This window comes from Zootoca vivipara, chromosome 16 (assembly GCF_965207765.1).
Source record: "Zootoca vivipara chromosome 16, rZooViv2.hap1.1, whole genome shotgun sequence".
Taxonomy (NCBI): Eukaryota; Metazoa; Chordata; class Lepidosauria; order Squamata; family Lacertidae; genus Zootoca; species Zootoca vivipara.
In genome coordinates, this window is record NC_142599.1 from 23,317,451 (window position 1) to 23,339,040 (window position 21,590).

Consider the following 21,590-nt stretch of genomic DNA (forward strand, 5'->3'; position numbering starts at 1 on the left):
CCTTGGACCCTGGTTCTTTGACAACAGTTGTGTTGGAAGAGCACCGATGCAGCGCAGTAGCTGAGAGATTTCAAACCACACCGCTGCCATTAGTTCACTGCCGTAGGTGGCCATTCTGAAGCTGCTGAACTCCAGCTCCCATCAGACTCAGTCAGGAGAGCCCGGTGATCTGGGCTGATGGGAGTTGTAGTCCCAATAACATGGAGGGCCCACAAGTTCCTCACTGCTGCCTCAAAGCAAGCCACTCTCCCAGCCCAGCCTACCTCACAAGGTTGTTGTAAAAGCAGGAAGCTGGTGTGTATGGAACGCTTAAAATGTATTCAAGCACTGAGCTTTTATTGCTGGGTAGAGAAAAAAGCATTTTGGAATCTTGTGGGGGCCTGTGCAAAGTGGTGGTCCCAATCTAGACTAAGTCAGAGCTAGTGAATATATTCAAAATGGAAGACGGGAAGACAGATCAAGATTAGCCTTCAGCCCAGTCTCCATTATACAATGCTTTAGGAGGGCGGCCCTATACATCCTAATGAAGAGCCATTAGCCATCACACAAAAATGACAAATGGAAGCCCATCCATCTCCTTCCTCGCCCCCACCTCCTTCGTCTGGAGCGATAATGGATCATTCCTCTTCCCACCCCCATTGCTGGGGCTTTGGCAAAAGCATTCGCGAGCCAGCAGCTGATTAATGGCCTGGTGCGCTTATTGCAATATGGCTCCCCTGTGATTAATATTCACCATCGATAACAATGCTTACAGGGCTTCCTGGTGCCCTTGTGGCGATGCCACCTGAAAGGTTGCCGTAGTTGCAATGCCACCCCAAACGTTACCCGCTCTGTCAGCAGCCCTAGCATGCTGCAGGCTTCAGTAGAGACAGCTCCTTGGATCGAAGTGATTGACCGAGTGCAGATAATGGCAGCAGAGCAGGATAAAAACACACACAGACATACGCCAACAGACCGAGGACAGGACAGAGCCTTTTTCGGCTGCAGAAATCTACACACACCCCTGGAGGGTGGCAGAGGCAGAAGCTAGAAGAGAAAGAGGCGGGGGGAATCAGTCGACATGCGGGCAGGGGCCTGCTGACAGCCATCCTCTCTCTGAGCCCCCAGACATCCGTCACCAGGGCAGGCGTGGAAAGCACATCCGTCAGAAGCCCGTCCTGAAGAAGTGACGGCGTGGCGACACGGGTGACCTTTTATCTGCGACACGGAACTGCAGAGGCTCTGGTCATGATGCGGAGTCAGTACAGCCTCCCTCTTCATTTATCTCCCAGCCGGCTGTCCATCCCTTCGTCTCACCTGTCCATCATCGCAGGCGAGGTTTATTTAATTAGCCAACGAGAAGCCTGAGCAACCCGCCCCCTTCCCCAACCCTTTTTTCCTTCTTCTTTTAATACAAATGAAATAAAACATTCCTCTGCATTAATGGCCCTCCTGCACTTCCAAGGACCTTTCCAGAAGATCAGGTTTTCCTACACAAGAAAATGCAAAAGTTACACAGATGCCGGCTAAACTTCCCGCTGCAGGAAGGTGCTGGTTTTATCGGCGTTCAAGCTGCAGTTATTTCGTGGCTGGGGGAAATTCAAGAGCCAAGCTGGAATTTATCAATAGGGGATTTTTGGCTTTCACATCCTTGCCTTCCTTTTTAAAGAAAAAGTTACTGTTTTACTTTTATTCAAAATATTTTAGAGTCTGCCTTTAAGGGCACGAGGTCTCTCCCGGGGCAACTAATGAGATCAAACAATACTATCACAGTAAACATACTTAATAGAAGCCAGTTAATAAGGGAGAGGTTTAAAACACCCAGACAGTCCAAAACTAGCCGTGATTGCTGTGCTCTGCCTCAATGGTCGGTCAGAGGCAGCAATCCTGAATACCACTTGCTGGGAACCACAGGAGGGGAGAAAGATATTGTGCTTGGATCCTGCCTGCAAGCTTTCCATGGGCATCTCTTTGGCTGCCATGAGAACAGGATGCTGGACTCGATGAGCCATTGGCCTGATCTTGCAAGGCTGTTATTATTCTTTTACTGATGGAGAGTAAGGCTATCAGCAACTACGTTCTGCCTCCACTGTCAGATGTACTACCTGTGTGTAGTATATACACAGGTAAACTAATGCCAGTGTACTGGAAGAAGCAAAGATCAGCAGTTTCAAAGCAATGATTCTTCAACATCAACTTCGCTGGACTGGTCATGTTGTGTGGATGCCTGATTATCGTCTTCCAAACTACTCTATTCCAAACTTAAAAATGGAAAGCATAATGCTGGTGGTCAACAAAAGGGGCTTAAAGACTCTCTCAAGGCAAATCTTTTAAAAATGTAGTATAAACACCAACAACTTGGAAACGCTGGCCTGCGAGCGCTCCAATTGGAGAACAGCCTTTACCAAAAGTGTCATGGGCTTTGAAGACACTCGAACTCAGGACGCAAGGGAGAAACGTGCTAAGAGGAAGGCACGCTTGGCAAATCCACACCGTGATCAACTCCCACCCGGAAAGCTATGTCCCCACTGTGGAAGGACGTGTGGATCCAGAATTGCCCTCCACAGTCGCTTACGGACTCACTGTTAAAACCATGTTTGCGGAAGGAAATCTTACTCGGCTATGAGTGATCGCCAAAGAAGAAGAAGCCTTGCTGGGAATTACAAGTGTGGAGATGTTGTTGTACTCAAGTCCTCCTTGCAGGATTGCCATGAGAAGCTGCTCAGCCACTGTGAGAACAGGATGCCGAGCTAGAGGGGCCCTTGGCCTGATTCAGCAGGAAGCCTCTTCTTGTGTGCATTGAATGGGGGACCTCCCACCTCCAGAGCATGGGCCCTGCAGCCAAGCTCTGTTAGAACAGTCAGGTTCTTTTCAACAGCCACGTTTCTAGGTCTCGGGGAAGCAGCAGGCTGGTCACCTGGAAGGCACGGCGCACCTGAAAGGCAGTGGGAAGTTCTGGGAAGCCTTCTCTGCTCTCTGCTCTCCGAGCGCAGTCTAAAGAAACAGCTTCTGTCCCTTTAAAGCACAGCAGCAGATGAGATAGAAGGGTCAAGATTGGTATTAATAAATTAGGATAAGGTACAATGTCAATGTCGGTTAATGAGTCATTCATTAGAGCGCTCCAATTTCCTAGGACATATCTCTACAGGAGTAACATGCGAGTAGAGAGCGGGGGAGGGGCAGGGGGGACAGAAATATAGAGCATCACGACACTCCATGCAACTGCTCGCCCGTTGTTTCTTGGTGCAGAGCACCGCGAAGAGGCCTTAGCCGTGAAAAGCATCGTGGTGCAGCAACCGAAAGCACAGGCAAAACATTTCTGAGGGTTGGAGCTGCTCAGCTGCCTCGGGATGTGGCAGACTCTGGAGCCTGAGCAGAAAGTTAGTAGCTTTCTCCCCCCAGAAAAGGAACCTGGGGGCAAGTTGGATGCAAAAGAAGGCTGAGTCAGTCTGTCCGTCCCCCCTATCCCTGACGTCATGGAGCCCAGAGCTGGCCCACTCATGAGGCAAGGTGAAGGGACTGCCTCATGTGGCAGGATCCACAGAGGCAGCAGATCTGGCCTCCAGGGAATGTATTTGGCCCCCCAGAAGGCTACCCAGAAGGAACTGCGGCCCTCGGACAGTAAAAGGTTCCCCATCTCTGGAATCAATCCTGTGACCTGGCGGTAGCTAGATTCCAGAAAGGCATAACATGGTCCAGTGTCTCGTGTGTGTGTGTGTGTGTGTGTGTGTGTGTGTGTGTGTGTGTGTGTGTTAGGAGTGGCAAATTTAATGTCATGCCTGAAAGAAGCCAGGAAGAAAAACCAGTGGAGGGAGAGGCAAATGCATGTGAGGGTGTAATTACATTGGGATAGGGGGGGTGGGATTTCTCCTCCTCCTCCTCTAACATCAACAAGACTCCAGAAGCCAGCTTTGTCCCTGGGTGGGGAAGATGGAAAGCTGTGATGGGCTTGTCCCAGGACGCAACAACCAGCCACACCTCTGAGGGGTGAAATCAGCGTTTTCCTGTGCAGCCTTCCAGCTCTTCCTCGTTCCCCCATTCCTCTGCCTTAAAGCAAAGGAGGGGAAGGCATCAGGAGTTGGTTTAGGGTCATGCCAAGGTCATAGAATAAGAGAATCATAGTGTTGGAAGGGACCCGAAGGTCCTCCAATCCAACCCCCTGCAATGCAGGAATCTCCGCTAAAGCATCCATGACAGATGGCCATCCAACCTCCGCTTCAAAACCTCCAAGGAAGGAGAGTCCACCACCTGCCAAAGGAGAATGTTCCACAGTCAAACAGCTCTTACTGTCTGAAAGTTTTTCTGTATGTTGAGTCGGAATCTCCTTTCTTGTAACTTGAAGCCATTGGCTCGAGCCCTACCGCCCAGAGCAGGACAAAACAAGCTTGTTCCCTCTTCCGTGTGGCAGCCCTTGAAATATTTGAAGATGACTATCATATCTCCTCTCTGTCTCCTCTTTTCTGGTCTAAACATACCCAGCTCCTTCACCCACTCCTCATAAGGCTTTGTTTCGAGACACTTGATCACCTTGGTTGCCCTCCTCTCTGCACACGGTCCTTCTTACCGTGCGTTCATTATGATTATCACGACAGGCTGGAGGCGGTTGTACGCAACCACCGTTCCAGGTTGGCCCATCTAGTCCAGCATCCCGTTCTCACAGTGGCCAGCCAGATGTCTGCAAGCAGGTCCTGATACCACCAGCGCTCTGCTCACCTGTTGTTCCCAGCAACTGACATTCAGACGCATGCTGCTCTGACAGCAGAGGTAGAGCACAGTCATAGTGGCCCATAGCCGAGACCTCCTCAACCACAGAGTTACTGATCACACGGCCAGGTGGTGGGCAGCCAAATCTCAGCATGGGTGCAGGTCCCCCAACTGCTGGGAGCTTGCAGGCAACATCTCTCCTTTGTGGGAGGTTTTTAAAGAGAGGTTGGACGGCCATCTGCCAAGGATTCCTTATCTGTCATCCCTGAACTGCAGGGGGTTGGACTAGATGACTCTTGGGGTCCCTTCCATCTCTCCAGTTCTATGATGCCATTAATACAGCTGGTTGCCTATAGCAAGAGCAGCGGATTTTGAGACCCGCCACATCCAACTGCCACACTGAGCTCAGCGTGGCTTCTGTTATCCCACAGCTCCCTCTGCTGTTTGCAAGAGGCCAAGCATGCAGGCTTTCTTTATGTTTTTTACGGATGATTCTGATGGTGATGACGATGGTAATTTACCCTCCATTCACCCTCAGTCCCAGGGCGGGTTGCAGTAACTGTTAAAAACACAGACTCGGGAGGTTGTCTTATCAACTCGTGACCATTCATCCATCCAGCTCAGTACTGTCAATACTGACTGGTGGAGCTTCTCTACGATATCAGACCATGCTCTCATCCAGCCCAGCCTGGAAACAACAAGAGATGAACATGGTACCTTCTGTATGCAAAGGAGATGCTCAGCTGCTGAGCAACAGTCATTCCCTGCGCATTGAGAAGCCATCAAATTAGGTCTCTACACACACATACACACTTCCAAAACGACAGAGAGGTTTGCAAGACTTGCAGTTGCGATCAAAGTTTGCTGTACACTCTTTTTACAGCTGTTGAAGAAACTGTTAAGCAGAGAGGCAGATTAGAATTAATAAAGGAACGTTAGAATTCGTAAAGGAACATCAACAAGCTGCGAGATTTCCAGGCACCCCTAACAGTAGGGTCCTGTCAGCCATTCTAGGATATACTAGAAGCTATAAGCCAGGGGTCCGCAGACTACGGCCCGGGGGCCACATACGACCCCCGAGGCTCTTTTATGCGGCCGCCGGGGACCCCTGCCACCCACTGCTGCCGCCCGCTCTTACCGGCGCAGTGCGGCATGGCTGCCGACTTCCGACCCGGAAAAGTGACGGAAATAGCTTATGTGCACGCACAAGCATCATTTCCGGTGTATAGCCGGGTCAGAGGAGGCTTCTGCACATGCGCACAAGCTATTTCCAGCGCTTTCCAGATCGGGAGTGTGCCAGAAATAGCATTTGCGCATGCGCATGGGTGCACACAGCAGCGTGCTCCCGCGCCCGCCCGCCCCCCCGCGCTCCCCCACCCTCCGGCTCACCACACAATTGGCACGACGGGTAAGTTTGGGGACCCCTGCTATAAGCAGATCAGGATGCGGGTGGCGCTGTGGGTTAAACCACAGAGCCTAGGGCTTGCCGATCAGAAGGCCAGAGGTTCAAATCCCCGTGACGGGGTGAGCTCCCGTTGCTCGGTCCCAGCTCCTGCCAACCTAGCAGTTCGAAAGCATATCAAAGTGCAAGTAGATAAATAGGTACCGCTACAGCGGGAAGGTAAACGGCGTTTCCGTGCGCTGCTCTGGTTCGCCAGAAGTAAGAAGAGATTTCCAGAGGTGTATAAAAATTACACCTAGAGAAAGTAGCTAATGGGACATGCTTCCTTCCCTCTCCCATAACACTGGAACTCACGGACAGCCAATGACACTCAAGTTTCATTGTTAGACGATTCAGGACAGATCAATGAGAGAGTATTTCTTCATGCAATGCATAGTTAAACTGTGGAACTCACTCCCACAGTAGGCAGTGCCGGAGGGCAGTGCTATGGCTGGCTACTAGCCGCGATGGCAATGCTCTGTCTCCACGATCAGAGGCAGTAATGTCTCTGAATGCCAGTTGCCGCGAATCACAGGAGGGGAGAGGGCTCTTGTGCTCAGGTCCTGCTCGTGGGCTTCCCATGGAGATATCTGGTTGCCCACTTTAAGAGGGTTGCTGGGCTAGATGGGCTATTGGCCTGATCCAGCAGGCTCGCCTTATGTTCCTATGCTCCTATTCTCTTCCGGACAACCAGAGGTGTGTGCCAGCGGTGGACACCTACTTTAGCTAAGCTGCAGAACTTCTTCCCGCAGGAGGCAGCGATGGCCACCAACTTAGATAGCTTTAAAAGAGGGTCGGAAAAATTCAGGGAAGAAGAGGAGGCTACTGGGGGGTGCTAGCCATGACTGAAGGCATTGCTTCTAAATAACAGCTGCTGGAGGGGAGAGCGCTGTTGCACTCAGTTCAGTGCGGTAACTGTGAGAACAGGATGCTGGACTAGATGGGCCACTGGAGATGAGGTCCTGAAGCCTGGGGTTAGAATAACCTAACTGGGAGGGCCCCAAGGTTCTCCACTGAAAGTTAGACACCCAGTCATCAGCGAGGGAGGGAGGGAGAGCACACCTTCCCACCTGATTTATGGACGCTCCGGAGGCAGGAGAGGGAGGCGTTGAGCCTTGCGCATTCTTCCTGGTTGGCCCCAAACTTCTTCACCGTCATGCAGACCTGCTCGTCCGTCATTTCCAGAAGGTCCTCCAGGTTCAACTGGCCGGGAGTGATTTCCTAGAGGGAGGGGGGAAAGGCAAGTGTCATAAGAAGGAGGAAGAGAGTTTCATCAGGCCAAGCGAATCTGCCAGAGATCAACAACTCAGCCACATCCTCCTGAAATGGGTTGCAGCCAAACATATCCTACTTAGAACAGACCCAGTGGGATGAATCAGGTTTGAATCGGGTTCCTTCATTCCAATGGGTTTGCCGAGAGGAGGACAAATTTTGGGTGCAATTTCGTACATAAATATTGAGGCAGACAGGTGCTCTGTGTCACCGGCATAAGCAAATGTCTGGCTCTTCTAAGGCTTTATAGAACCTCTATTATCGATCCTGTGGAACTCACAGGTGGAGAATACACTCATTTTTACATAGCTTTGTTATTAGTAAAGGGAACCTTTGAATGAGTTAACACTTTATTATCCTTTGGGAGCCACGCTGTATTTTTGGACTTCTGTCCTTCCAGGCTGTGTCGCTTTATGGTTTAAATTTTTTAAATCTTTTCTTTTTGTTTCATAGGCACAAAACCAGGCAAAAATTAAATGGTAATATTGGATACAACTCAGAGCAAACGGGGAACTGCCCCCAACAAATTCGGCCTGCCCTTAGCCAGTCCCTTAGCCTGCCTGACTTCTTCTTTACAGAACATCCAGGCCAGGGACCTTGCCTGGCAGCTTCCTCCCCACTCCCCACCCTATCTCAGTGCTACCCCAGCAGGGACGATGGGATCAAAACTGGAATTAAATTGGCCTCTGTCTGCCTTTGTCTTTAGCGCCACCTACTGTTGGTCTCCATGCCCAGCACCCTACCAGCTCCAAGAGGCACCTGCTCCCAATGAATGCTACTACTAACACAAGGTTTTCCTTAAGGGGTGATCCAGTTATACTGTATATGTTGGTCTATTGATTTGATTTAAGACCTGTTTTGTACTTGTCTTATGAATGCAATTGTATTATTGATTTTTAAGCTGTTCAACGCTGGGGGGGGGGGGTTCCTCTCTCTTAACGCTAGCAGTCTAGACATCTTTGCAAATAAATAAATAAACAAATAACTGGGAAGAGCCTTGCTGCTTTTTTTTTTTTGAGTTTATGCTTTATTGTACACATCGACAAAAAACAAACAAAAGAAAATCATACATTTACATCACCCGCCACCTGAAATACAAAATTAACGAAAAAGTAGATTCTTATGTTTTGTCATTAAATCTTCTTTAGTGAGTAAACAGACCCTCCAAGTGTCCCTATTTTTCAGCAACAGTCCCAGAATTACAGAAGCCACCCCAGCTTCTGATTTGATCTCAGAATGTCCCACTTTTCCTTAAAGGTAAAGGTACCCCTGACCGTCCAGTTGCGGACAAGGATTCTGGGGTTGCGGCGCTCATCTCGCTCTATAGGCCGAGGGAGCTGGCGTTTGTCCGCAGACAGCTTCCGGGTCATGTGGCCAGCATGACAAAGCCGCTTCTGGTGAACCAGAGCAGCACATGGAAACGATGTTTACCTTCCCGCCGGAGCGGTACCTATTTATCTACTCTCACTTGGACGTGTTTTCGAACTGCTAGGTGGGCAGGAGCTGGGACCAAGCAACAGGAGCTCACCCCATTGCGGGGATTCGAACCGCTGACCTTCTGATCGGCAAGCCCTAGGCTCTGTGGTTTAGACCACAGTGCCACCCGCTTTTCCTTAGGATGTCCCTATTTTCATCAAAGAAATGTTGGAGGTAGGGAGGTAGGGTAGGGAGTTATGAGACCCCCCAAGCTAAGGAGATAACAACCTTTAGAAGACATCTGAAGGCAGCCCTCTACAGGGAAGCTTTTTAAATGTTTTATTATGTTTTTATATATGTTGGAAGCCACCCAGAGTGGCTGGAGCAACCCAGTCAGATGGGCAGGGTATAAATAATAAAATAATAATAATAATAATAATAATAATAATAATTATTATTATTATTATTATTATTATTACAGTCAAACCTCAGTTGTCAAACATAATGCATTCTAGAAGCCCGTTCAGCTTCTGAAATGTTCGACAACCGAGGCACGGCTTCTGATCGATTGCAGGAGCTTCCTGCACTCAAGCGGAAGCCATGTCAGCCATTCGGTTTCCAAAAAATGTTCAAAAACTGGAGCATTTACTTCCAGATTTTTGGCATTCGGGAGCTGAAACATTCCAAAACGGAGGCGTTCAGGATCCAAGGTTTGACTGTATTATTATTATTATGATTATTATTATTAAATAGGATGTCCCTGTTTTTATTGGAGAAATGTTGGAGGGTATAAACACACTGCTTCTCTCTCCTCTCTGGATCTTAAAATGTTTCTATCTACACTATACGTTTAAAGCAGTGTCGTACCATTTTAAATAGTCTTGGATTCCTCCCAAGGATTTCAGGAACTGTAGTTTGCTAAGGGTGCTGAGAGTTTTTAGGAGATCTCTGTTCCCCTCACAAGAGCTACAATTCCCAGAACTCCCTGGAAGAGGGATAGATTGTTAGACCACTCTGGGAACTGTAGCTCTGTGAAGGGAACAGGGTGTGGGGAGTCTCCTAACAACTCTCAGCACCTGTATAATTTATGTTGGAAATGCCGGAAGGAGACGGGGGCATTTATACATGCGTGGTGGCACTGCAGGGAAATAAGGAACTTTTGGAACCAAGTATTCGAGGAAATCAAAAAAATATTCAAATATAACATGAAGAAAAGCCCTGAATCTTTTCTATTGGGGATAATGGATAACACAATTATAAAAACCGGATGCAACATTGTTCTTGTATGCCATGGCGGCTGCAAGAACTTTGATTGCATCCTATTGGAAAAAAGCATGAAGTACCCAATATTCTGGAGTGGCAGGAGAAGATTTGGATAATCTGACCAATTCAATTAGAGGGCATACTAATAAGAAATTTCAACAGAACTGGGAAAAATTTGGAGAGTACATGAAAGGACAGTGCCCCGCGGTGAAGTCTTGGGTCTACTTCTAACGCCTCGTATTGAGTTGATTTGATTTAAGTTGACAAAGCCGAGTGAAGGTGATTTATCTTGAGTTAAGATGTCATATAAGAATTATAAGATACAGTATCAATGTTTGGAATATATACATAGGATTGAGGGGAAGCAGTACCAGAGTATATTAACTAAAGAACCTGAGATGGAGATAAGTGGAAGTCTATTATGGGAGGAGGAGATACAGGGGAAGAAACAAATGTGTATGAATTAAAGGGAAATTAGGAACATAGTGGATAATTATAGGTTCATTTATAGGTTAAATTTATATGTTTAAATGTATTTTGATTATTTTGATTTTGGGTACAAATGTATGTCTGAATGTATGATTTTTGTTTTTTTGTTTATTTGTTTGTTTTTATATATGATTTTGTACATTATTATTTTGTATGTTCTACTATTATTTATATATGATTTTGTATGTTATTATTTTTATATTATTGTTTGTTTGTTTGTTTGTTTGTTTGTAAATGTATTTTAATTTGAATTCTAATAAAGTTTATTAGCACCTGTAACAAACTACAGCTCCCGGGATTCTCCGAGGGAACCCAGGGCTGCTTTAAGGGGTACAACGCCGCTTTAAATGTGTGCTGGAGATGGAGCCAAGGTAAGTAACAGATTCAATATTTATGAAGTTTCTATTCCTAGAAATAGCCAAGGGCCAGAAATCCCATGGAAATGGTCAGTGCGCCTCTGCACCTCGGGGCAATTTAAGGCGCTGCGGGGGTGGGCAAGATCGCTCCCAGGTACTGGGCTCCCCAAGAGACTTTTGAGAGGGGGGGGGAGCAAGAAGCCAAGAAGATATTAACGAGTTGCATTTCTGAATGTGACATCGAGCCATTCAGCCACTTGCTCAGTTGCCAAGCGCAACTGGGAGTTTTCTCTGGGTAGCGAAAATTACCTGGTGACATCGCAAACAGCTCTCCTGCTAAATAAGCGTAAGCTTGCCCCATGGGGCTCCTGGGGGGCTCAGGGAGAATGATGGTTTCAGGTATTTGAACTGCGGAGCGGATAAATTGATGGGAAATGTATTGCATTGTAGCTTTTGAATAAATGTTTTTTTAAGAGAGAGAGATTTGTACTGAACAAAAGATCTTTCATTGAAACAGCAATTATACAGAACAATGCAAAGATTCCAACTAAACACAAAGGAGATTCCAACTACACATCAGGAAGGACTTTCTGACAATAAGATCTGAAATATACTCGGAGTCACTGTAGTGACTTCATGCTCTTTATTGCAGCTAGTAAAACAGTGAATGAAATGGCCCCCCAAACCTCAAGCTTTTATATACATTATTCACACAATGAGTCCCATCTGATTGGCTGGTTCTGCTTCCCTCCTGGAGCCTGATTGGTCTTTTTCTGCAGGCCAATCAGTTGTTGAATTCTATGATCCTACCAGCCTAATAGGCTGGTTAACTTCTTCCTGGAGCCTGATTGGTCTTCTCCTGCAAGCCAATCAGTTGTTGCATTCTAGGATCCTACTTGCCTATTGTTCTAGGATCCAAGCTTAGTACATAACAAGATCTGTTCGACAGTGGAAAGGTCTCCCTTGGCAGGTGGTGGATTCTCCATCCCTGGAGGTTTTTAAGCAGAGGTCAGATGGCCACCTGTAATGTATGGTCTAGTTGAGATTCCTGAATTATAGGGGGTTGCGCTAAATGACCCTTGGGGTCCCTTCCAACTCTATAATTCTATGATTCTAAGATGCCCCATTACAGTTCAAGGACACATTTGAGCCATTAACTGTGCATATTAAAGAATATTAACTATATTGCGAGCAGCTTTGATTTACGATACGGAAATTCAAATTCAGTGTGCAGCCCCTGGAGTCTGTGCGTTGTTTACTATTAATAGTAATATTTTATTAAGAAAATTTCATCTATAAAAAAATAGAGTGCCGGGGGGGGGGGGGGAGAGAGAAAGAAAGAAAGAAAGAAAGAAAGAAGTGAGTGAGATTGAAAAAAAGAAACAATGCTATCTGTGTCAAAGGACTATGGCAGCCTGCTTGGTCTGAGACAGGGGTCAGCAAACTTTTTCAGCAGGGGGCCGGTCCACTGTCCCTCAGACCTTGTGGGGGGCCGGACTATATTTTGAAAAAAAATATGAACCAATTCCTATGCCCCACAAATAACCCAGAGATGCATTTTAAATAAAACGACACATTCTACTCATGTAAAAACATGCTGATTCCCGGACCGTCCGTGGGCCGGATTTAGAAGGCGATTGGGCTGCATCTGGCCCCCGAGCCTTAGTTTGGGGACCCCTGGTCTGAGAGATTCCCTAGAAGCTGAGACAAAGCAGGGCTAAAGAGGGGCAGGGCCTGGGCAGAGTCCCAAGGGCCAGATGAAAATGCCTGGAGGGCCACCGTTGGCCCATCGAGCTCAGGACTGTCTGCACTGACTGGCAGCAAAGTTACAGGCAAGGGTCTCTCTGTCAGCCCTAGCAGGATATGCCTTCAGGGTCTGAACATGGGAACTTCTGCATGCAAACAGATGCTCTTCTGCTCTTCCCTTGATGTTTCCTAGGTATTATCAGAAGTGGTTTATAGTTTCAAGATTTGCTTACTGTGTAGTTCAAGGGTAGAGCATCTGCCTTGCTCACAGAAAGTCCCAAGTTCAACGCTCAGCGTCTTCCGTTACCGCTGGGATGTCCCTTGCCCCAAACCCTGGGGAACCACTGCTGCCGGTCAGAGTTGCCAGTATTGAAATAGATGGACCAAGGACCAGGCTAAGGCAGCTTCCTATGGCCCTATGTTGCTTTTCAGATTTTCCACTGAGAAAGTGACCCAACATAAAAAGAACAAAGGTTTCCCATCCTATTTCTCATTTTGCTCCCTTTAACACTAAAAAAAAGAGGTGTTTTAGTGTTGAAAAGGAGCTGCCAGCTAAGCCTATGCATATGAGCTAGATCAGGGGCATCCAGCTTCCAAGTCTCTGCGATCTACTCACAGTATTAAAAAACTAGCAGTGATCAGAGTGATCATTATCAGAGTTGTTGAGCTTTTTTTTAGGAAGCCAGTTGTTGTTTCTCCTGTGGGAAAAAGACTCACAGAGTTGAGCAATGCTGCCCTCTTGTGGACCTGTGGAGACAGTGCATCAAAGAAGTGAAGTGTGGCCGCACTTTTAATTTTTCAGGGTCTGAAATTGGAAGGAGAGTGCGGCTTATATTCGGGAGTGCTTCCTTTTATTTGTCTCTTACCTTAAAAGAGGGATTTGATCAGAGAATATATAAAAGTAATAAAACCGGCAATCCTTTTGATAAAGCGCATACTGGTACACTCAAGCACCAGTAATCAACGGCCGGTTGTCATCTGTCGAGCAAGCTTCAAATCATAAGGGGACAGAGAGAAGAAAGGTGATTGGCTGAGTAGGTGATGATGCTGCCATAGGTGGGTTCTGCTGAGTCATTGTATATTCATATCTCAAAAACTGCTTCCTGGGAGAGTCAGCAGAAATTGTGGCTTGGAAAAGAGTCAGGGGTTGCCAACTGACCATATCTTGGCCCACTTTTGTGCCTTTCAAAAAGGACCATCCTGTGGAGATCTACCAGTGAAATACATTATTTGCATGGATTTAAACATGACCATGTACTCATTACTGGAGATCAAACTACTGTTAGAGCAGGCATACGCAAACTCGGCCCGCCAGATGTTTTGGGACTACAATTCCCATCATCCCTGACCACCAGTCCTGTTAGGTAGGGATCGCAGGAGTTGTAGTCCCACCCAAAACATCTGGAGGGCCGAGTTTGCCTATGCCTGTGTTAGAATTATAACTACAAGGCCCCTAGTTCAAAATAAGGCAATCCTAGGAACGGTTCTTTGTAACCACATACCATATTGTGAATTTTGGCTCTAACGAAGTTTTTATGTTACAAAAAGAAAAAAAAGGAAGTGAAGTGTAAAAGTTGGCGATATGATAGACCTTTAGCTTGCCAGATCTTTTATATGGATGCTTTGGGCTGAATGATGGAATAAGGGTAATGAGATGCGGTTGGGCTTCCATGTTCCTGTTTCTTCCTTCCATGCTTTAAGCATGGACTGTGTGGGCCTGTTTAGTGTCGCGGGAATTTTCCTTAGTTTGTTTTGGAGGAACAGGTAGTGAAGGTGTTTCTGATTTTATCTATCTCCATGCGCACCCCTTGTTTACCCCCTGCATCTCCCTCTCTTTCCCCTCCAGCAATATGACAATAGTGTCTCATAAAGCAACTGCGGAAAAGACTCTATGAATCTAAAGGGGAGACGCTAGATGTATTTTTCCTTGTTTATTTGGCTGTTTTGAAACACAATACAATATTTAATACAGTGGTACCTTGGTTGTTAAAGGGACATGAGTGGCGCTGTGGGTTAAACCACAGAGCCTAGGGCTTGCTGATCAGAAGGTCAGCGGTTCGAATCCCTGCGACGGGGTGAGCTCCTGTTGCTCGGTCCCAGCTCCTGCCATCCTAGCAGTTCGAAAGCACGTCAAAGTGCAAGTAGATAAATACGGTAGGTACCGCTCCAGCGGGAAGGTAAACAGCGTTTCCGTGTGCTGCTCTGGTTCGCCAGAAGCGGCTTAGTCATGCTGGCCACATGACCTGGAAGCTGTATACCGGCACCCTCGGCCAATAAAGCAAGATGAGCGCCGCAACCCCAGAGTCGTCCGCGAATGGACTTAATGGTCAGGGGTCCCTTTACCTTTACCTCGGTTGTTGAACAAAATCTGTTCCGGAAGACGGTTCGACTTCCAAAACATTCAAAAACCAAGGCGCAAACGGCAGTCTGCAAAGTCAATGGAGAAAATTGGGGGGGGGGGACTCAGCGGAAGACGTTCGACTTCCGAGGCACGTTCGAAAACAGAAGCATTTAATTCCAGGTTTTCAGCATCAGATATGTTCCACAACTGAGGTACCACTGTAAAAACTTTTTTTAAAAAAAAAAACGTAAGTGAAGTGTAGGTTTGCAGAGAACTTCAGTTTTTCAGTGTGCTTTCAACTGCCTCTGCTTTACATCACCTAACTAACTAACTAAATAAATAAATCAGGCATCCCCATACTGCGGCCCTCCAGATGTTTTGGCCTACAACTCCCATGATCCCTAGCTAACAGGACCAGCGGTCAGGGATGATGGGAATTGTAGTCCAAAACATCTGGAGGGCCGAAGTTTGGGGATGCCTGAATTAAAACACCTCAGCACTGTGACCTCACAGCACATGATTCTTCCGCTGTGCTTTTTAGCGACCCCAGTTTGGTCCCCGTCTTATTGCGCTTGCTCCAAAAAGGAGCGATTCGTAGAGCACCATCAAAGGCACACAGAACAGAGGAAGGGGAGAGGGGCTGGAGGGACAAGAAGCTGGAAGAGGGAGGCTTGGGAAGAGGCAGGGGCCAACCCCTCTGAGACCCTGCACGCAGCTCACCTCCATGACCTCCTTGCGGACGTTGACGATGCGGAACCAGTGCAGCAGCTGCGGGAAGCCCTCGAGCTTGGCATTGCGTTCCTGGAGGGCCACTTTCCTCTTGCACGAGAGCTGGCGGCTGAAGTACTTCACCAGTTTGCTCTGGAAAACAGAAAAGGGTTGGGAAGAGACAGGAGGTAGGCAGAGTCAAGGCAGCTGTCTGTCAGGAGATCCCGCCCACCCCCTAGGCATGTTACCCCCTCCTCTCCCCGCCATGCTCCCTTCCGCACCCTCTAGGAGTTCGCGGCCTGGCCCCTAATGAATTACACCTGCAGGTGTTGCCGCCATTTATTTATGTCATTCAATTTTTTTCCATATATAAATAAAAGTGGTACTCGGGGGTATATTGCCACTGACAGTGGGGGCAGAATCTAGCCACCATGTCTAGTAAGGAGTGGGGGCAGACTCAAAAGTGGTTACGGGGAGAGTCATGGAATTATAGAATTGTAGTAGTGATGTATGGAAGTGAGAGCTGGACCATAAAGAAGGCTGATCGCCGAAGAATTGATGCTTTTGAATTGTGGTGCTGGAGGAGACTCTTGAGAGTCCCATGGACTGCAAGAAGATCAAACCTATCCATTCTTGAGGAAATCAGCCCTGAGTGCTCACTGGAAGGACAGATCGTGAAGCTGAGGCTCCAATACTTTGGCCACCTCATGAGAAGAGAAGAATCCTTGGAAAAGACCCTGATGTTTGGAAAGATGGAGGGCACAAGGAGAAGGGGACGACAGAGGACGAGATGGTTGGACAGTGTTCTTGAAGCTACAAACATGAGTTTGACCAAACTGCGGGAAGCAGTGCAAGACAGGAGTGCCTGGCGTGCTATGGTCCATGGGGTCACGAAGAGTCAGACACGACTAAACGACTAAACAACAACAAAGGGTTGGAAGGATCAACTAGTCCAAGTCCCTGCAATTCGGGAATCTTTTGCCCAATGTGGGACTTGAACCAGCGTCCCTGAGATAAAGAGTCAATCATACACCCCACACTTATTTTATTTCCCATGGAAACGGAAGCATGTATTTCATTCTTAGTAATTTTGCTCAAGTTTACCACACCACTTTCTTTCTTTTTTTAATAAACATTTTTATTAGATTTTCCAATTTAAACACCTAATCCATTTTCAAATGATACAAATACCAATTAAACAATTAATCCAAATCTTCTGCCAAATTATACAGATTTAAAATTGACTTCCCATACTTCAGACTCGTTCTCTTATATTCAGTGCTTTCTAATCAATCATGTCCAGATCTTATCCAATAGTCTATTAAAATCCTTCCATCTTCTTTCAAGCCCCTGAGTTTTTTTGAGCAAGCAAGTTTGACCAAACCTAAGTTACCACACCACTTTCTTCATAGGCTTCTTTCTTTTCTTTTACAAAGATTTTTTTTTAATCAAAAAGAACTCAGAAAGCCCAATAGGTAAATGCAAATAAGATCCAGGCACAACAGAGTTACACACCCTGTGGTCCAGTTATTTAAAATCTCAGAGATCCCCTTTCATAATGCAAAAATGATATTTTTATTTTTGCAAAAGGATTTAAGCAAAAAACAAAAACAAAACCCTTCCTGGTCACTGTCATTTTCGAAGCAGACTGAAAAAGGTATATAGTTCTGTTGTTTTTAAGCCAGCCTATTGCACAAAGGCAAAAATTTGCCCTCGTCGCTCTAACTCCTTTTGCCTCTGGCCAAGCCCATCACTGGCACACAGGCTCACAAAGTTGACCAGAAGAAAATAAGAGCATAAGAATGTAAGAGGAGCCTGCTGGATCAGGCCAATGGCCCCTCTAGTCCAGCATCCTGTTCTCCCAGTGGCCAACTGGATGCCCCAATGGGAAACCCTGCAAACAGGACCCAAACACAAGAACACTCTTCTCTCCTGTGGCTTCCAGCTACGGATATTCAGAAGTGTTGTTGCCTGTGACAGTGGAGGTATAGAGCCAGGATCGGCAAACTAAGGCCCTAGGGCCGGATCAGGCCCAATTGCCTTCAGGATCTGGCCCACGGACTGTCCATGGATTGGCGTGGGGGTTCTGTTTGTTCAGGCTGCGCCTTTTTTCTTCTCTGAGCCATTGCATTTCCCCCCCCCTCTCCCTCACACACACTTCGGTGGTGTCTCCTCCCTCCCTCCTCCCGGCTTCTCACTGCCCTGCCTAGAGGAGGAAGGGGGCTGGACTGAGCTGGCTGAGCGCCATTTTAAGCAGCCCCTCTCCGGAGCCAGCCCTTTCACGAAGCTCATCTTCCCTCTGTCACCGCCGCAGCCGACCTGGTGCTCCTGTGGGCCAGAGAGCGGACGAGCTCGCTCTGCCTACCCATGAGAAGCGGCAGCAGCAGCAGCCCCAAGGAAGGTAAGCGCAGCAGCTGGGGGGTGGACTACTTGCCCCCCTCACCTCTTCTTCCAGCTCCCCCCTCCAGGTGCCACTTCTCTGGCCCACCAGAAGGTCTGAGGGGCAGTGGACCAGCCCGCGGCTAAAAAGATTTGCCGACCCCCGGTATAGAGCATAGCCCAGGGGGTCCCCAAGCTAAGGCCTGGGGACAAGATGCGGCCCAATTGCCTTCTAAATCTGGCCTGCAGACGGTCCGGGAATCGGCATGTTTTTACGTGAGTAGAATGTGTCCTTTTATTTAAAATGCATCTCTGGGTTATTTGTGGGGCCTGCCTGGTGTTTTTACATGAGTAGAATGTGCCATTTTTTTCCAAAATATAGTCCGGCCCCCCTCAAGTTCTGATGGACAGTGGACCGGCCCCCTGCTGAAAAAGTTTGCTGACCCCTGACATAGCGTTTTCATCCAGGGATTTGTCCAATCCCTCATTCAAAGCCAAATCGGTGGCCGTCAGTGTGTCCTGCGGCAGCGAGTTCCACAGTTTAACAATGTGTTGCACACATGGGTGAGTCCTTTATTTTATCTGCCCTTAAATCTCCAGCATTCAGCTTGTCTTACAGTCCAAGAGCTATGAGAGGGTGAGAAAAACTTCTCTCCAGTCCCTGTTAAGTTGCAGCTCACCATTCCTGACACAAGGTGGCGCTGCATTATATACCCAGGGGTGTCTGCCTCTTCAGCCTTTTTCGTAGCCCTGCTGGTTCTTCCACTGCAGAGACACCAACAGGTGTCTCGTAGCAGCACCCCAAAAGAATAACTGTCAGGTTGTGGACCGGATATGACTTCACCAGGTGTGTGTTGGCAGATGCTGACAAAGGGATGAGGAACTTCAGGTCTGGGGTGGGAGGTGTGAATGTGGCCCTCCAGTACTCTCTGCTCGGACCTCAGGACTCTTCCCAGGCCACAACTCTCACTGGTGCTGCTCAGAGTCTTTGCCTGGCTGGAATGTGCCCCTTGAACTGTGATAACACCTCTTGCTTGCCTGGACAGAGAAGGGAGAGAGGTTTTCCTTTTAGAGGAAATTATCTGTAGAAACCTCTGGTTTCTGTGTGGCTTGAATGTCACCTACAGTCAAAAGGTAAAGGGTTGTGTCCGTTGTTCTGCCAGGCAAACAAAGCGCTGCCCTGCCAATATCTTTTTCTTTTTTAAAATATATTTTTATTTTTTTAAAAAAATTAAATTCAAAGAAAACATCCACCTCATCGTTTAAGATTCCCTGAATCCTTCGACTCTCCTCCGCCCTTCCGGGGTTACTTTTATCAATCTTTTTTTTTCCCAACTGCTTCTGTTATTTTCTCTTTAAAAATTACGAAAAATAATTCATTTTCACCATAGTTTTTGTACATTACAAGCATGAGTCAGATCCTGCCAAAGTTTTTAGTTGTTTACAGTGGTTCTCTTAAATACATTACACATTTTCCCCATTCCTTCTCAAAGTTCTTCTCTTCCTGGTTTCTGATTTACCCAGTCAGTATCGCCATTTCGGCGTAGTCCATCATCTTCATCAGCCATTTGTCTCTGGTCGGCATTTTAGGTACAGAGATTCCGATGGAGCAGAAACGATTATTTATTTATTCGATGAAAGCAGCATGGACACTATTGGCTCAGAGATGGAAATATGCCCCTTCCATCTCAGTGTTGATTCCTCTGAATGCTTCCAACCAGGAGTGGTCCTGGCTGTTGGCTTCTCATAAACCCAATAAATTGACCCGGCCACGCGTTGCTGTGGATTTTTTGGGGGGGAGGGGTTATTGATGTCATTTGTGTTTTGCGTTTATTCACTATTTTAGGTGTGAAAGCTGTGCTTTTTTTGGAATTTTTTTTAATGCCAGATCCCTCACTGATGGGCATGGAACGTTGTGGCCAAATTTGTTACATTACAGTTCAACAGTTATGGAGAAAGGCTGTGACCTCTGCACACGCAATGCCTACATTTTTATATATATAAATAAGATCTTGCTGTGCTTTCCAAACCCCCACTCTTTTCATCTTTTGCACCTTCCCTTCCCCGTCATAATGATGCTGTTCCAACCTCACATGCCAACTTGCTGCCATCATGCTTTGCCCATAGCTTGGGAAGCTCCTGCCATTTTCCTTTTCCTGGTTCTGTCATGCAAGCAAGTGAATACGCCAGCATGAAACTACCTGAATTGGAAATTTGCTGGAAAGTTTGATTCCATTAGCTGAGGCCTCATTTGAGACAATGGTTTCCTTACCTGTTCCTCCCCTTCATAGAATCATATAACTGTAAAGTTGGAAGAGCCCACGAGGGTCGTCTGGTCCAACCCCCTGCAATTCAGGAATCTGTTGCCCAACATGGGGCTGGAACCCACAACTCTGAGATTTTCATGCTCTACCGACTGAGCTACCGGTATCACTCCTGTCTCGCTCCCAGCCAACAAACACACCACGACCCTGAGGTTGACTCGCCCCCGTCACCTTGCATGTATATCTGAGGACACAGATGAAGACACAGTCTGAACTGTTTAACTTGTGGAAAATTGCCCCAATACCTGAAAGAGCGTCTCCACCCCCTTCATTCAGCCCGGACACTGAGGTCCAGCGCCAAGGGCCCTCTGGCGGTTCCCGCACTGCGAGAAGTGAAGCCAGGGCCGTCTTAAACGCCCCTGCCGCTGTGGTGCGCCGGATCTCTCCGGCGCCCTCCCGCCCCGTTTCCCAGCGCGGTGGGCGGGTGGGCGCAGCGCGCAACGCGGCTCCCACAGGTGCAGCTGCGCGGCGGACCGGCTGATCGGCCGGCCAGCAGGCGGGCGCAGCTCGCGGCGCCTTTCTGGCGGGCCGGCGCCATGGTGCCCTACGCCACCGGGGGTCTACCTAGAGCCGGGCCTGAGTGAAGCTACAGGGAACCAGGCAAAGGGCCTTCTCAGTAGTGGCACCTGTCCTGTGGAACACCCTCCCATCAGATATAAACAACTATCTGACTTTTAGAAGACATCTGAAGGCAGACCTGTTTAGGGAAGTTTTTAATGATGTTTGATCTTTTATTGTATTTTTGATATCCTGTTGGAAGCCACCCAGAGTGGCTGGGGAAGCCCAGCCAGTTGGGCAGGGTATAAATAAATTATTATTATTATTATTATTATTATTATTATTATTATTATTATTATTATTCAGCCACAGTCCTGCCATGCCACCATCCTCAGAAGATAAGTCTCCTGCGGTATTTTCATTTCCCAAACCTTGCTGAAGCCACAGACTGCAAAATCAGGCAATGCCTCTTTTACAATCCAGAGATGTGGAACAGACAACATCCTGACCTTCAGGCTACATAGAGTTTGGGTTACCTTCAGCTCCTTGCTTAGACAACATCTCTGGCAGTGGGGTGCCAGCCTGCAGGGCTCTCTTGCAGCTGCCCAGAGTCCTGTTCTGTGTAAGGGAGCTAACCCTTTAAGGAGGAAGGGACGGGATAGACATCCAGTGTG

The 21,590-nt window shown here is 47.6% G+C and overlaps 1 protein-coding gene across 1 annotated transcript in view; it reads right to left on the reverse strand.

Moving 5' to 3' along the window:
- The window catches only part of KSR2 (kinase suppressor of ras 2), a 184,574-nt gene that overhangs the window by 143,796 nt on the left and 19,188 nt on the right, over positions 1 to 21,590 (reverse strand). Inside the window, exons 2-3 of the mRNA XM_088660098.1 lie at positions 15,728 to 15,868; positions 7,195 to 7,345 (exon numbers count right to left, since the gene is read on the reverse strand). Coding sequence (XP_088516224.1) covers positions 7,195 to 7,345; positions 15,728 to 15,868 — 292 coding nt within the window. The remainder of the gene's footprint in view (positions 1 to 7,194; positions 7,346 to 15,727; positions 15,869 to 21,590) is intronic.